The 15,758-nt window shown below is 51.6% G+C and overlaps 2 protein-coding genes across 11 annotated transcripts in view; one reads left to right on the forward strand and one right to left on the reverse strand.

Annotated features, from left to right (window-relative positions):
* ESCO2 (establishment of sister chromatid cohesion N-acetyltransferase 2) overlaps positions 1 to 15,758 on the reverse strand; it is a 255,473-nt gene that overhangs the window by 234,543 nt on the left and 5,172 nt on the right. The window lies entirely within an intron of this gene.
* OTOF (otoferlin) overlaps positions 1 to 15,758 on the forward strand; it is a 97,940-nt gene that overhangs the window by 72,649 nt on the left and 9,533 nt on the right. For 2 of the 10 annotated variants that reach the window (XM_061461184.1, XM_061461185.1), the window contains exons 18-34: positions 400 to 520; positions 1,178 to 1,278; positions 1,722 to 1,812; positions 2,671 to 2,787; positions 5,123 to 5,275; positions 5,744 to 5,933; positions 6,337 to 6,461; positions 6,939 to 7,073; positions 7,552 to 7,713; positions 8,320 to 8,439; positions 8,965 to 9,126; positions 10,011 to 10,173; positions 11,026 to 11,156; positions 12,652 to 12,681; positions 13,340 to 13,480; positions 13,869 to 13,935; positions 15,430 to 15,584. In XM_061461184.1, the coding sequence (XP_061317168.1) occupies positions 400 to 520; positions 1,178 to 1,278; positions 1,722 to 1,812; positions 2,671 to 2,787; positions 5,123 to 5,275; positions 5,744 to 5,933; positions 6,337 to 6,461; positions 6,939 to 7,073; positions 7,552 to 7,713; positions 8,320 to 8,439; positions 8,965 to 9,126; positions 10,011 to 10,173; positions 11,026 to 11,156; positions 12,652 to 12,681; positions 13,340 to 13,480; positions 13,869 to 13,935; positions 15,430 to 15,584 (2,164 nt within the window). The remainder of the gene's footprint in view (positions 1 to 399; positions 521 to 1,177; positions 1,279 to 1,721; positions 1,813 to 2,670; positions 2,788 to 5,122; positions 5,276 to 5,743; positions 5,934 to 6,336; positions 6,462 to 6,938; positions 7,074 to 7,551; positions 7,714 to 8,319; positions 8,440 to 8,964; positions 9,127 to 10,010; positions 10,174 to 11,025; positions 11,157 to 12,651; positions 12,682 to 13,339; positions 13,481 to 13,868; positions 13,936 to 15,429; positions 15,585 to 15,758) is intronic. The other 8 variants (XM_061461186.1, XM_061461188.1, XM_061461189.1 and 5 more) reach the window with 5 other exon arrangements.

Here is a 15,758-nt window from a genome sequence, read left to right on the forward strand (position 1 = left end):
GCCATTCCCCCTTGTCCTGTCCCTACAGGCCCCTGTCAAAAGCCCCTCTCCAGTTTCTTGTCAGCCCCTTTAGGCACTGGAAGCTGCTCTAAGGTCTCCCTGGAGCCTCCTCTTCTCCAGGCTGAACAAGCCCAGCTCTCTCAGCCTGTCTCCATAGCAGAGGTGCTCCAGCCCTTGGGGTATCCCGGGGCACTGCACCCGTCCACCCTGGGTCTCACATTGGGAAGGGTGTAGGAGAGATGGAGCCTCTGTTCTTCAGGGTGTAATTCACCCCAGCTCCCTCTCTCTCACACCTACCTCCCATCATGGCATTGTCTCCCTGGAAGAGGTCTGGGACAGGGGCTGTTCCTGGCCAGGAGCATTACCACCATGGAACATCACTTCTGCTTCCTCTTGCAGGAACTACTTCCACCTCCCGTACTTTGAGAAAAAGCCTTGCATCTATATCAAGAGCTGGTGGCAGGACCAGCGCCGCAGACTGTATAATGCCAACATCATGGACAAGATTGCAGACAAGCTGGTCAGTACATGCTGGGATGTGAGGAAAGGAGATGGCTTGGGACATGGGGCCGGTATGAGGCACTTCCAGGCTCCCTGTGCATCTCTGCAGCATGTCACAAAGCAGGGACACACAGTGCAAGGACCCACAAGCAGACTTGTGCCAGAAAGGGGAAAGTATCACAGATCTAAATACTCCATAAAGTGAATATCCAAATCCTAGGGGCTTATCTGTGGATCAGACCCATGTGTCCCCACTGAAGGGAGCTGGGGCAGGGAGGCTTTGTCCCTATGGACTGTGAGGGTGAACCACTTGTGTGGCAGGATGAAGACTCCTTAATAGTCTCAGCTAATTCCCAAGGAGCCTTTCTGACAGCTCCACATCTTCAGGGTCACAGCAGGATCTGCAAAGAGAGAGCCTGGCAGGTCCAGCCAAAGCAGTGTGGAGTTTGTCCAACTGGTCACATGGAGGGCAGTGGAGCCATTCCCATGAATCAGAGCCAGGTCCCTGCAGCCAAATATGTGCCAGACCTGAGCCCGGAGGCTGGCAGTTCTGGGGTAGCACCAGATGTTTCCCACTGGCACATCCCACAGGCCTGTTCTATGTGTGGTTGGACCTCAGTGGGGACCTTGCTCACTGTCCCACCACCCCTCACTGCTCCCACCATTGATGCTGCAGGAGGAAGGGCTGAACGACGTGCAGGAAATGATCAAGACAGAGAAGCCACATCCGGAGCGCCGGCTTCGAGGGGTCCTGGAGGAGCTGAGCAGTGGGTGCTTGTGAGTAGAAGATGGGCAGAGGTGGCACACTGCATATCACTGCTTCCTGCAGGGCTATGGGCAAGGTTGTGAGATTAAACTCACCTAGCCTTAGCCTCTGGATGATGGGCAAGTACTTCATTGCATTGGCACAATGCTACATCCTCTGCCTACTGACTTGGAGATGGGTGAGGTGGTGCTTAGATCTGCACCTCAATGACCCCAAACCAGCCATGAAAGCCTCAGTCTTGTGGTCTCCACAGACTGGTACCCAGTGGACACTTACATGCATGACACTCAGCATTGGGTGCAAATATGCCACAATTGCATTGCGGGCTGCAGAGAAATAGGGCATTTCCCTCCAGTGACATGCCCTGCTGCTGGCAGAGACCCATCAAGCCACAGCTCCTTGCAGAGAGCACACAGGTTCCCACAGGATTCATGATGCCCACCTTTCCCACCAGGCACTTCGTGACGTTGGCTGACAAGGACCAGCACCACTCCTCACGCACGAGGCTGGACCGGGAAAGGCTCAAGTCCTGCATGCGGGAGCTGGTGAGTGGGAGTCAGCCAGGCAGGGAGGAGGATTCATGAGCAGGGTCTGGACCTTGTCAATGCAGTGGGGAGCTCTGGTCCATAGGCATGCTGATTTCCAGTGCCTCTGGATTGAGAGTTTGAGGTTTATTTCTGAATAGAGGAGCCCAAGACCACTTGGGTGCTGCAGAGGTCCTAGCTGGCACTGGGGTCTATGCTGCTGCCTCCCTCCACCACACTCTGCTTTGCCTTGGAAAGAACTATGGGAACACAGGGTGGGAGCTACACTGCTGTAAAACAGCTGAGGAAGGAGGAATTTAGAGGGGACTTACTCCAAGGATAGATAACACCTAGGTGTTTGGGCCTGGTAACCCAGCTCCTTGCAAAGCATTTAGATGTGTAAAAGAGATGTACAAAGAGCAGGGAAGCTTATTCAGCTGGCACAGACAAAGACACTGCCTTCAGCAGCCAGCTGTATCCTGCAGAGTGATGAATTTAACACGTGAAAACCTCCATGTCCCTTTTCCTGAATGGTCAAGTGCAGATTTATAGCAGGGTCAGCAGAAGGGGAGACACTATCCTTGATAGTCCAGGCTTGAAGCACCCCAAAATGCCCTAAGCACAGGTGACACCTTCCTGCCCTCTGCGTCTTCGCCTATAGCAGATGTCCCTGCACTGTTAGGGGACCTCCCTGCATCATGCCAAGGTTAACAAGCAGGTGTCAGAAGTGCCATCACCAGGATGTATGTGGTGGGGTTAAAGAATCTGCCTCCTCACCACCCCTTCCCAAAAGCTGGGGACATGCCTGGTGCTTCTCCCTTCTCTGTGCTCCCTTCTGCTCTTTCTCACATGAAGCCTTGGGCTTCCCTTTAATTGCAGGAGAACATGGGGCAGCAAGCCACGACTCTGAGGTCACAGGTGAAGAAGAACACCATGAAAGACAAGCTGAAATTGGTGCAAAACTTCCTGCAGAAACTCCGGTTCTTGGCAGACGAGGTGAGTCCCTCCACATACAGAGATCAGCTGAGTAAGCACATGGTGATAGCAGCCTGGGATGGATGGAGACCTGTCTGCAAACCCTATGGGCAGGAGAGGTCCCCGGTAGCACAGGTCTTATGTAAGGAGCCACTTCAAGTCTACACCCTGCCCCATGCCTCCTGTGCACTGCTGGGTTGGAACAAGTTAGTGCTAAACCAAGTTAAAAGCCCTTCCTCCCAGCCAGGAAACAGAGCTGGGGCCTTTCGCATTTCTGGCAGCCTGAGCCGTGGGGAAGCCATGAAGTTCACTGGGGGATTGGTCATCAGAAGGTGGCACATTATCAACCCAGCATTAAGAGCAGCAGCAGGGAGCTGCTTCTGACCCTGGCTGGGTAGGGAGTTGCTCTTCAAAGGGCTGTGGGATAACACCCTGTCCTCTCACAGAGCTCAAACCCTCCGATTTTTTGTTGCTGCAGCATACTCTTGCTTCACTCCAGCTCACAGGTAAGAGATAATAGCCCAGTATATTAGAGGTGCTCACAGCATTTCCAAAAAGATGCTGTTACCTGCAAAATATATTTTCTTCCTTCAGAAAAAAATACACCATTCCTTTGCTATTTTTAGGGATGCTGTATCTGCAAAATATTTTTTCCTTCCTTCAGAAAAATACACCTTTCCTCTGCTATTTTTACAGTTTAGGATTGGGTCAGTCACTGAGAGGATACCAGCCCTCATGGCAGATGCAGCTGTTGCACCTTCTGCTCTTAATTCCCATGGCAGGCTCCCAGCCTCGACTACATATCCTTTGTTACAGCAAGGACTTCCTTGACCTTGGCTCATCACAGCAGAACATAAACTAGATTATAAGGTGTGATGGGACCTGTCCAGACGGGGAATCTGTCATAGAATCACAGAACAGTTTGGATTGGAAGGGACCTTAAAGCTCACCCAGTTCCAACCACCTGCCAGGGACACCTTCCACTAGACCAGGTTGCTCCAAGCCCCATCCAACCTGGCCTTGAACACTGCCAGGGATGGGGCAGCCACAGCTTCTCTGGGCAACCTGTGCCAGGGCCTCACAGGGAACAACTTCTTCCTAAGATCTCATCTCAATCTCCCCTCTGTCAGGTTAAAGCCATTCCCCCTTCTCCTGTCCCTACAGGCCCTTGTCAAAAGCCCCTCTCCAGCTTTCTTGTCAGCCTCTTCAGCTACTGGAAGGCTGCTATAAAATCTCCCCGGAGCCTTCTTTTCTCCAGGCTGAACAAGCCCAGCTCTCTCAGCCTGTCTCCATAGCAGAGGTGCTCCAGCCCTTGGAGCATCTTCGTGGCCTCCTCTGGACTCACTCCAACAGCTCCACATTTTTCTTATGTTTGGGCCCCAGAGCTGGATGCAGGACTGCAGGGGGGGACTCATGAGAGTGGAGCAGAGGGGGAGAATCCCCTCCCTCGACCTGCTGGTCATGCTGCTGGTGATCAGCTCCATTTGATTTTGCCTCTTTTCCTCTAGTTCATGCTTGTGAAACACTTGGTAACGGTAAGGGGCTCTCTGAGGAGCTGTGCTTGGTTTCAATTTTCCTTTTTGGCTGCATGTGCAGAATGTGTCCATCTAGCAAGTGCTGTCCCAGTTCCTGCCCCTGCACGGCACGGGCCTGTGGGGAGGGGATTCTCCTCTGGAATTGCAGAGCCTTTCCCAGAGAGGCTCTGGTATCTGGACTTTACGTGAAGAGATTTTAGTAGTTTAACATTTTAGCGTTAAAATGATGTAGTGTGTGCAGTACATTGAGCTAAAAGGAGTTTAAAGCAGACTTCCCATGCAGACTTCTTACATAATAGTGTGTTTTATAAATTCTTTTTAATCTTACTGGGTATAAAATGACCTTGTAGATTTAGGAGGGAAGTTTGTGATTGCAGCTGCTTATTTTAGAATGTCTAAATATAAACAGATTTTTTGGAAAGCATGAGAAATTATCAGTGGTGTTTCTCTGATTGGAGTTGAAAATCAGAACTCTGGCCCTACAGTTCCCATGTCCACTGAATGAAGAAAGGAGAAAATTCTTTAGTCTTCTAATCCAGAATGTTGTGGGGTTTTTTTTTTTCAACTAGAACAAGTATAAATCCCAGTTTCTTTCCTGCTTGGCTTCACCCTGCTGAGCTTAGCTGAGCAACTTTTGTAAAGCAGACAAGCTTCTGCAATGGGAGACTCAAAACCATTTCAGTGTCCCTAATGTGGCAATAGGTACACCCATCTCCTGTGGCATCTCTTGAATTTGCCTTCAGAAGGTCTCCAGACACACTGATGCCTCACTGCTCAGAAAGAGCTGAGACACTGACAGAACTCTTTGCTGCTCTTCACAGCCCCAGCACACTATTCCTGATGTCTTCATCTGGATGATGAGCAACAACAAACGCATTGCCTACGCCCGTGTCCCTTCCAAGGATATCCTCTACTCCATTGTGGATGAGGAGATGGGCAAGGACTGCGCCAAAGTGAAGACCATCTTCCTCAAGGTGATAATCTGTCTTTCCCAGGGGAACTGCAGCCAAGAGGAGGGAGGTGGAGGAAGGAAACACTGGGAGGATGGGAGATGAAGATGAGGGAGCAGTGTATCCAGTTTTGTATACAAGACAAAACAGACCCCTACTCTACTGGTAGGGGTGGAAGTCTGATGCTAAGAAGTATCAACCACTGGTCTTACCCACCAGTAAGTGAGAAATGTTTGGAGGGGGAGAGGTGTTTGATCCAGCTGCCACAAAAGAAGATGCTGGCTTAGAAAGAGGATACCAGCATGGTGGGAAGAAAATAATGCATGAGGCAAGGTAGCATCATGATCTAAAATGATGAGGGCTGGGTCCCTGTTTCGAAGGGACAGTGGTAAAAGCAATGCACCAGAAGAAACTGAATGCTGCAGAAAGTGGTCTGTCCATCTCTAAAACCTTCCCTATATCCATGCAAACTCTTCTGTCCTTTGTGCCCAGCTACCTGGGAAGAGGGGATTTGGACCTGCTGGGTGGACAGTTCAGGCCAAGATGGAGATATACTTGTGGCTGGGCCTCAACAAACAGCGCAAAGACTTCTTGAGTGGCCTGCCCTGTGGATTTGAGGAGAAAAAGACTGCCAGAGGCCAAAACCTGCCGTCCTTCCCACCCATCAGCCTCCTTTACACCAGTAAGAACTTCCTTCCTGTATTGGTTATTGGTCTGGAGACAGGATATGGAGAGGGCCAGAGGGAGCCTGGCTAGACACTCCTTAGACCTAGGGCTCCCAGGAGCTAAGGGGGAAATCATTCCAGTTGTCCCAGTCTGAGGTCTCCCGTTGCCCCCATGGGGAGCTGGGGTGTGGGAATCATGCACCCTCTTCCCTACCCTGTTCATAGCTGTCATCCTGTACATGCCAAGCAGGATGCTGAGGAAGTCCCCGTGCCCATTCAGGACTCATGTTTTGAGGCTATACCCTTCATCAGTGCTGGCTCTGAGCAAAAAGCAAGCCCCTGAGACCTTGCTCTGCAGGTTGAGCCCCACAGCTGGGCTCCAGCGCTGCATATCAAGCTGTCTTACCCTCTCTTTTGCAGAGAAGCAGGTTTTCCAGCTGCGAGCCCACATGTACCAAGCCCGGAGTTTATTTGCAGCTGACAGCAGTGGCCTTTCAGACCCCTTTGCAAGAGTCTTCTTCATCTCCCAGAGCCAATGCACCGAGGTAAACACCATCTCCTGACCTGGAGAGCTGGGCTTTGGTGTTGCATGTTCCATCAGCTCTTCATCCTGCTCCCCTGCCACAGGTCTCATGACTGCCAGTAAATCAAGGATTAGGCTGTCTCACGACAACGACATGTCCTCCCACTTCAGCGCACAGCTCTCCCACATCCCGGGGCAGGGGGATTCACTTGTCTGGTTAGGAGAAACTGGAGCATGTTGAAGTGTTTTTTGTGTCTTCCCTCCCAGGGCTGAGGGCTGCCAAACTTTAGCAGGCCTGGTGGACATTGGCACTGATTCACGTCTGCTTGCCTGCTCTTGGGATTTTCCCCCTGGGAGACACCCCATACCTAACTAGTCTAAAACAACCATGCAGCAGCCTGTTAGCGCTGCTGGGCAACTCAGACCAGCGCTCAGTCTGCTGCCTGTGCACGGGGCCTTAGACCCTGCCTGGAGCAATAATTCTGTCTTATTTTTCCAGGTTCTCAATGAGACCCTTTGCCCGACCTGGGACCAGCTGCTGGTCTTCGACAATGTGGAGCTGTATGGAGAAGCTCACGAGATGCGGGATGACCCTCCCATAATTGTCATTGAGATCTATGACCAGGACACAGTGGTAAGAGGAATTGTAACAAAGGAAAATGCTTATGGGTTTAGGTGATTCAGAGGCAAGCCAGGTAGTGCAGAGGGTGTGAGAAGCAGCTTTTCTCCTGACCCTTGGAAGATGTTTCCCCCCCAAATCTCCCATGGCACAAGCAGCCTCTGCTGCTCATTAGATCTCAGATTCAGTGCAATGACATCTTATTTTCGGAGTGTGAAGCAAGAGCTTTTGCGAGGGTGGGGGCAAGGAGACATTGCAAGAGTCTTTTCCTTTATAAAAGTGGCTCAGCCCTGGCCTCCATGCTGAGCCTCAGCCACCTCCTCCCCCTTGTTTGAAGAAGCCAGGAGCGAAAGCAGTCACCGAGCTTTGGTGTCCCAGGTGCAGTGGGCTGGTCCTGTCCCGACCACGATGGGGAGAGCTGCGGAGCTAACTGGAGAGACCTCATGGTCATGACTTAGGTCAGCAAACCCCAGTGCTCTCTCCACCTCCACAGGGCAAAGCTGACTTCATGGGCCGCACCTTTGCCAAGCCGGTGGTGAAGATGTCAGACGAGCAGTACTGCCCCCCACGCTTCCCCCCGCAGCTGGAGTACTACCAGATCTACCGGGGCAACTCCACTGCGGGCGACCTGCTGGCTGCCTTTGAGCTGCTCCAGGTACCTGCTGCCAAGGCCACGCCACACCAAGGGAGGGAAAGGATGGGGTGGAGGGTTGCAAGGGAACAGGGCTTTAACCCATCCATGTATATCTTAGTTGCTGCAAAGAGCAATGAGTTCATACATCCTAGAAAAGCCAAAAGGGTTTAGCACAGCAACTAACCCAGTGAGAGGGGAATGGCTCATACAGGATATTTGATCTGCCCTGGGTTTGGAAACAGGACCCGAAACCTGCTCTGGGCTAAGCTCTCGGACCATTTCTGCATCGGTTTGCACCCAGCCCAGCCAGATGCAATTCCTTGCAGGAAGAAAAGGAACAGCCCTGGGGCTCGGATATGTTGGTGGGCTAAGTTTGCTTTGCTGCTGGGTCTGTCCTGTGAGGAAGCACAGCACTGCCCAGCACCTTCCACTCACATATATACTTTTTCCCAAAGTCCCTGGACTGTGGGGTCAGCTGAATGCTCAGCAACCTTTTGCTGCTTTTGAACCCTCTGAGACAGGACAGACCCAATGCACGAGACCAGGGACTGCCAAAAAAAGCAGCTTCCAGGCAGCTGAGCACCAGCTCAAAGGAACATATCCTAATCCATGCTGCTTCTCTTCCAGATTGGCCCTGGGGGCAAGTCAGACCTGCCCCCGATTGACGGCCCCACGGACATGGACCGGGGCCCCATCCTGCCAGTGCCACTGGGGATTCGGCCAGTGCTGAGTAAATACAGAGTGGAGGTAATTGCCTTGGAGCACCAAATGTCAATGTTCAGCATTGCATGGGGCAGGAGAGCCCACCCATTGGTGTTGGAAGGAGAGGAGGAATCTTTGAAGCTCTGATAATTAGCTGGGCACTAAGACCAGATGTCTGCATTGCAAGGATCTGTCCATACTGGCTGCACCAGATGCCAGTCCTGAATCATGAGCCACGGTGGATGTACAGGGCTGGGCTGGTCCTGAGTTAAGGAGTTCCAGAAAAAGACGAGAAAGGAAGAAAAGGGAATGTTGAGGGCAGCAGGCTGGAATTCTTAGGCTGTTATAGATCAGATGTGGGGTGGCAGAGAGGGACCCTGCTGCAGCCTTGTGCCACGTGGTGGAGGAGAAGATACCTCAGGGGTCCACCGCTGCCCAGGCAGTGACATTAGCTGTAGCGGCACTGCTCCTGGTGGATACAGAGAACCAAGTTCTTTGACTCTATCTCGCTCCATCCTTGAGGCACTCCATCTCATATTTATGTTCTTTATTCTCCTCCTCCTTCCCTAGGTCTTGTTTTGGGGGCTCAGGGATCTGAAGAGAGTGAACCTGGCCCAGGTGGACCGGCCACGTGTGGACATTGAGTGTGCTGGGAAGGGAGTCCAATCAGCCCTCATCCAGAACTACAAGAAAAACCCCAACTTCAGCACTTTGGTCAAGTGGTTCGAAGTGGTGAGTGTTTCCTCTTCCCTCTGAGCTCCCAGCTGAAGCCCAGATTTTTTAGATCTGAAACCATGAGTCCTAGCCCCTTGCTTCAGTTTCCCTACAGCAATGGATGACAAGAGCACCATCCAAGTTGCTGTGGCCTTTCTCTGAGGGCTCCAAAGCATGCAGCCTCACAAGCTTGCAACCCAGAAATCAACCGTGTTCTGGACTGCATCACCAGCAGTGTGACCAGCAGGTCCAGGGAGGGGATTCTCCCCCTCTGCTCCACTGTCATGAGTACCTCTCTGCAGTCCTGCATCCAGCTCTGGAGCCCAAACATAAGAAAGATGTGGAGCTGTTGGAGTGAGCCACAAAACTGCTCCAAGGGCTGGAGCACCTCTGTTATGGAGGCAGGCTGAGAGAGCTGGGCTTGTTCAGCCTGGAGAAGAGAAGGCTCCGGGGAGATTTTATAGCAGCCTTCCAGTAGCTGAAGAGGCTGACAAGAAATCTGGAGAGGGGCTTTTGACAAGTACCTGTAGGGACAGAACAGGAAGGAATGGCTTCAAACTGGCAAAGGGCAGATTTAGATGAGATCTTAGGCAGAAGTTGTTCCCTGTGAGGTTGCTGAGGCCCTGGCACAGGTTGCCCAGAGAAGCTGTGGCTGCCCCATACCTGGCAGTGTTCAAGGCCAGGTTGGATGGGGCTTGGAGCAACCCGTGGCAGGGAGTTGGAACTGGATGAGCTTTAAGATCCCTTCCAACCCAAACCATTCTGTGATTTGATGACTCTGTGCTTTGCTGGAGCTGCTCTAGCTTCCTCCAGCATGATCCCTGTTTTAGTTCCAACCACCGAAGCAGGCATCCCACAGCCCCTTACCATCCCTTGATAAGCAGCACACCTTTGCTTCCCAGGACCTCCCGGAGAACGAGCTGCTCCACCCTCCGCTCAACATCCGCGTGGTGGACTGCCGGGCTTTCGGCCGTTACACCCTGGTGGGGTCCCATGCTGTCAGCTCCCTACGGAAGTTCATCTACCGCCCACCAGATAAGAAAGCCCAGCACTGGAATATGACAGGTACCAGGCTTGGGCCAGGGGGACCTGGCTGGTATGGGTCACTGGGGCATTGTGCATGGAAAGGAAGGAGATGGGTAGAGGGTTGTAAGGACTACGCTTGTTGGTTAAGCAAGCAGTGATTCTGGGTCTGGGTCAAGGGGGTGAGAAGCCACAGGGCGTTAGGCCATCCCTTTGATTTTTTCATCTGTGGGTCTCACTGCAGTAACTGCAAACGTGTAAGACAAGAAAGGTTGGTTCACCACTGACATCTCCGCAGCTTCATGACTCTAGACTCCCCAAATATTCTTCAAGACTGGGAGGGGAATTTGCCATACTGCTGCTGTTTGAGCAAAGACTAGAAAGCTACCACCCTCTCAATTCCAGCCACCACCCCATCCATCCACATCCACAGCAAGGCCTCTTTCCCTGCACCCAGCACAGCAAAGGCCTTGGTGAGCCACAGGGATTGCTGATCTCCTCCTAATCCTTGCTGGAAGTGGAGGCACCCTTGGATGGACAGAGACAGGAGGTCTGTGAGGGTTTGCCAGGGCCCATCCTGGGTTCCAGACGGAGGTCTGGACCTGTGGTTGTGTCTGCACCAGCTGATAGTTTTGGGGCAATCAATCATCTCTGTCTCTTCTCCTCTGGACACTGGTGCAGGTGGAAAAACCCCAATCCTTTCTCAGGATTTGCTTTCCTTTGTTATGGAAGGGGTTTTTCAGTCATGCTGTAAGGGTCTGTGCTTATTTCCACTGCTGCTCTTCTCTGATCACACATCACTCCTGCATGAGTCCTATATGATCTCACCTAAACTCTCAGTTTCTCCTCTACACTTCCTTCTCTCTTCTTTCTCTTTCTCTGTCCTCTGTCCAGCTAAACACCTCAACGGCTATCTGGCAATGACCAACAGGGCCCATCGCTCTCGCCCCACAGGGGAGATTGTTGTCAATATGGAACCTGAGGTTCCTATCAAGAAGATGGAGACAATGGTGAAGCTGGAAGCTGTGAGTATCTGCATGTCAGCAGCGCTTTAGCATTTCTTTCCGCACTGAATTGCTGATCTCTGACTGATTCCACCCAAGCAGAGGCCACCTTGTCCTGCTGTACATGGGGTTGGGCTGATGCCTGGAATGAAGGGCCTTGGGTCATAGTCCTACAAATTGCCTCTTTCTGTCCTGGTTGAAATTACCTGGAGCTTGATGCCCAGAGAAGAACTGTCTTGGGCTGTGCAAATTAGACATCTTTATGTTTTCCTTCATAAATAGTCAGAGAGGAATGAGCAGCCGTGAGCACAGCCCTGTCCCTGTTTGTGACCAATGCAGACACAAGTGACCCATCAGAAATTCCCTGTCTGTAGCAACCCTGCCCTTTCAAAGCACTGCACAGTCTCTCAGGCTCACATAGATTTCCCTTTTTCCTCTCCTGCAGTAGTTTCAAGAATTCAGATGGCTACATCAGCTCTTTGAAATACCCGTTCAACTCCTTGAAATGCCCGTTCATGGGTGGTCAGTGTGGTGTTACCGCGCAACCGCTCTGCAGCTAGTCTGAGCCACACAGAACACAGCAGATGCACACAGTATCGAGCTGATCCAGGCACACAGAGTCAGTCTGAGGCAGCCAAAGCTCTTTAGACCTTTTGTGCTTGCTTACCCAGAAAATTTGGCACAGTGTGCATTGGACAGTCAATGTGTCCGAGAGGCATCAGGCTTTGTTCCCACGCTGAATGTGCCTGTGCCTATTTCCTTGCCCAGAACAGGAACTCCAACCCCTTCTCATACCCCTGGGCTCCAGAGCTTCCTCACAAGAAGCAGATTTCTTTTTGCAGGAGGCCCCTTACAGCAAGGTGAACACCCAACCCGTGTGTGCCTACAGGCATGTTGTGAGCTCCAAATACCCATGGCCTCTCACATCTGTGCATTTACAGAAAGGCCATGTCCCATACAAAGCATCACAAGCACACATGTACAGATACATACACACCCTGTGAAGGCCCTTTCACATATGCAACTATATGTAGAATCCCTGTATCAGCTGTATCGGGTACCTGTGCTCACACAGCTTCATGCAACAGGACATGCGCGCATGAGTGTGTCTGGAGCACCCCAGTGCCCACATGCTTCTTGAAATCTACCACAGTAGCTTGCAGGCGTTCCTAGGTGGACAAGAAAAGCTCCAAGAGCACAGAGAGCTGTTAGCCATGCTGAAGGCCAAAGTGTCTTCCCAGACCCGATCCCTCACTGTCTGGTTTGGTTGTTCTGTCTTAGCAGTGACAGAGATGTCTCCCATATGCAGGTGGCTTTGGTCCATCATCACGGACATCTGCCCTGCATGCAGAGCTTTCCCAGCCAGGGCTCTTCATTCAAGGTGTTTGGTTCCTTCATGCTTGGGGAGCTGTCTGTGACTCATAACATGTGTGTGCCAGTGTGTATTTGTATTTGGCTGAGGCTCTGCTGCTAACTGGCTTTCCCTCTCCCTATTCCCTTCCACCCCGGGCGGCAGAACTCCGATGCAGTGGTGAAGGTAGATGTGGTAAGTGATGGATCTGCTCCACATCCCTGCTCCCAACCCTCTGCAATCCCTATCCAACCCTTCTGTGCAGCTTTCAATGGATCATGCATACTCACCCATCAAAAGACAGGCAGCAGCCAGCACCCTTTCACCCAAGGCACAGACAGAGCAACATTATCTCACTAACAGATATGGCAGTGGCCTGGTTCCTGTTCACTGAGAAGCTCTTTTGGGCTAGCACTTCTCAACCCAGCTGTCCCAGGGACAGGCAGCACCCTGTGAGAGAGGTGCTGGTTATTCCCAACACAACCTGATACCACTGCAGAAGGGTTTATTGCACCACTGAGTAGACTCAGGGTACTTGGGGGGCACAGGGAGGACTGTGACCATGTAAGATTCAGGAGCTGTAGCCTGGGAAATGAATGGATGGAAGGGATGATGGAAAGGAGGGGATGTATCAGGACTCTGACACTGTGTCCTTCTGGAGCCTTGGGCATCTTGCTTTGCTGCGTTGTGCCTTAGTGTCTGCGGCTGTAAAGGGGGAAAGTGCTAATGAGGCAACCCAGCATGGAGGGTTTGGCTTCTCAGGTGCCTCACCCACTACCTTTGCTGTTTAAGAGGTATTTTGCTTGCACCTGATCCCTGTTCTTCTCTGTCTTCGCTTCCCTTGCCCCTGAAGTCTGAGGAAGAGAAAGAGAGAAAGAAAAAGAAGAAGAAAGGAGGAGGAGGGGGAGGAGAGGAAGTAGAAGAGGAGGAGCCAGATGACAGCATGTTGGACTGGTGGTCCAAGTATTTTGCTTCAATTGAGACTATGAAAGAGGTGGGTGCAGAGCAGAGGATGATGTCTGTAGGGGGGAAGGGGAAAATGCTGTTCCCTGCCTGTTGAGGTCTCACCTATTTCCAGCTGCTTCCAAAGGTTTAGGGCTCTGCTACTTTCCTTGCTAACCCTGCCTGACTGTCAGCAAGAGTATTTTTAACAATTGGCAGAGCTGAGCAGGATTCATAGAATCACAGAATGGTTTTGGTTGGAAGGCACCTTAAAGCTCATTCAGTTCCAACACCCTACCACTGGTAGGGACACCTTCCACTAGACCAGTTTGCTCCAAGCCCCGTCCAACCTGGCCTTGAACCCCAAGTTAGGTATTCCCAGCAACCACAGAGACCCCAGCACAAGCACCCACTCCCTGTCCTCTTTGTTTCTCCCCCAGCAACTCCGGCAGCAGGAGGCCGCTGCAGCAGAAGCAGAGGAGAAGGAAGAAATGGAGATGGCAGAGGGTAAGCAGGTCACGAACAAGAGAGGGAGCATGGCAGGGAAAGGTAGGACCAGGGCTCCTTCTGGTGCTTCAGCATCCCTTTCAGAGCCTGCTGCTGCTTTTCTGCCAAAGCAGATGCTCAAAGTGTGTTGTATATCCCCTATTGCTTTTGCCAAGCAGATGTGGTAGCTATAAGATTGTGCTCCTGAAGTCTGTTGATCACACCAAGTAATAGATACTTCTAACTCACCTTCATGGGGTTTTCCATCCTCATTTTGCAGGCTTAAAGTACTTTGGGTTTATTTATTTTGCTCCAGTTTTATGGGAATATTCAGCCAGACAGAAGGTCTGCAATTCTTCTGTTCTGACTACTTTTACCTGCACATAGAGGCCTCTTTGTCTGCTGTTCTAGCACAGGCAGTGAAGAAAGATACACACTTTTAGGGAAAGTTCTGTGACCTATTGTCAATACTGTGTTACAATAACATGAATTGTGCCTGAAATGCACTGAAGGAAGTCAGGGGTCTGTAGCTCAGATGGGGTGCTGCAGATGTCTAAAATTGGTGAGACAAGTTTTGTACTACAGGTGTTGTGGGCCAAGAATACTGGTGAGCTGGGATGTGTTGGTCAAGGGTGACTGTCTATTTGCATCCTGAAGGCTCCTTGCAAGTCCCACCAGTGGGGCTTTGAGGGGTTTCCCTGGGGACTTTCACCCATACTCTCCATACATTCCATGTCCCCATGGGTTGCTGTCCCCACATTGCTGTCATGCCTGGGCACTACAAAATCCATGAGCTGATTTTAATACAGAGCTTGGTTTCTGTTGGAAGACTACTCTGAGCAGCTCTTCTGGGCTTGCTGTCATGGCAGGGCTCCTGGGGGGTGTCTGCTGTCCCCTGTTGTTTTCTTTCTGCATTCTGAGAAGGATCCATTTCCCCTTGGCACTCCCATTCCTTCCTTCCTCCTTTCCTCTTCCACATGAAGTCATTTGTCATCTGTCTGTCCCCATCTGCATTGCCCAGCAGACATGAAAGCTGGCAGGGGCAGTGAGGGACAGGGATTGTAGAGGGCGTGGAAGACGTTTTATTTGAATGTACCTTGCAGGACAGTCTGTTCCCAGTGTAGTTGATACCCAGGCTGGGGTTTTATTCTCTAGACTGCATACAGCACGCAAAGTCTCCATTACAAGGGCAAAAACGAGGTGCAGTGGGCAGGATCACGTCTTCTCACTGCTGTTCAAGCCAGCCAGAGGCTAGCACTGTGTCGTTGTTTTATAGTCCTCCAAATGACTTCTGCACAGAGACCATCCTAGAGATGCTGTGACCTGGGCAGCAGTGGCCAGAGTCAAGGGAAGACAGGAAAGGGCTGGATGGGAGTTGCAGGCAGTAGCAGCTGTCAGCTTTCATGCTCCTCCTGTCTGAAGGACTTTGATCAAAGTCCCCCATCCCTGTCTCCTCCACCCCTCCTCACCCTCATTTCCATCTGCTCCCACCCTGCTGCTTCCCCTCGGACTCAGAAATCAAACTTGATGACTCTCCCATGAAAGGCTCCAAGGCTCAGGCAAAGAACAAAGAGAAGTCCAAGGCACCCAAAGACGATAAGAAAAAGAAGCAACAGTCAGCCCCTGAGCTTCCTGAGAAGAAAAACAAGCCTAGGATTGATGAACTGAAGGTATGTGTATCAGCAGGGAAGGAGAAGGCCTTGACTGCTCAGTGCCAGGCTGGAATTCTAGCAGGATGGCAGTCCAGCCACCTGGAAATCAGAGCAGGATGGGTCAACCCTGCATGAGGCACCTTGGCTATCTATGGGTTACCTAACCCTTGGTGAGATGTGCCTAGGGACTGC

The sequence above is a fragment of the Pezoporus flaviventris genome, unplaced genomic scaffold (genome assembly GCF_033815535.1).
Source record: "Pezoporus flaviventris isolate CSIRO_AGI_PZ_B2104156 unplaced genomic scaffold, CSIRO_AGI_Pfla_v1 ptg000031l, whole genome shotgun sequence".
Taxonomy (NCBI): Eukaryota; Metazoa; Chordata; class Aves; order Psittaciformes; family Psittacidae; genus Pezoporus; species Pezoporus flaviventris.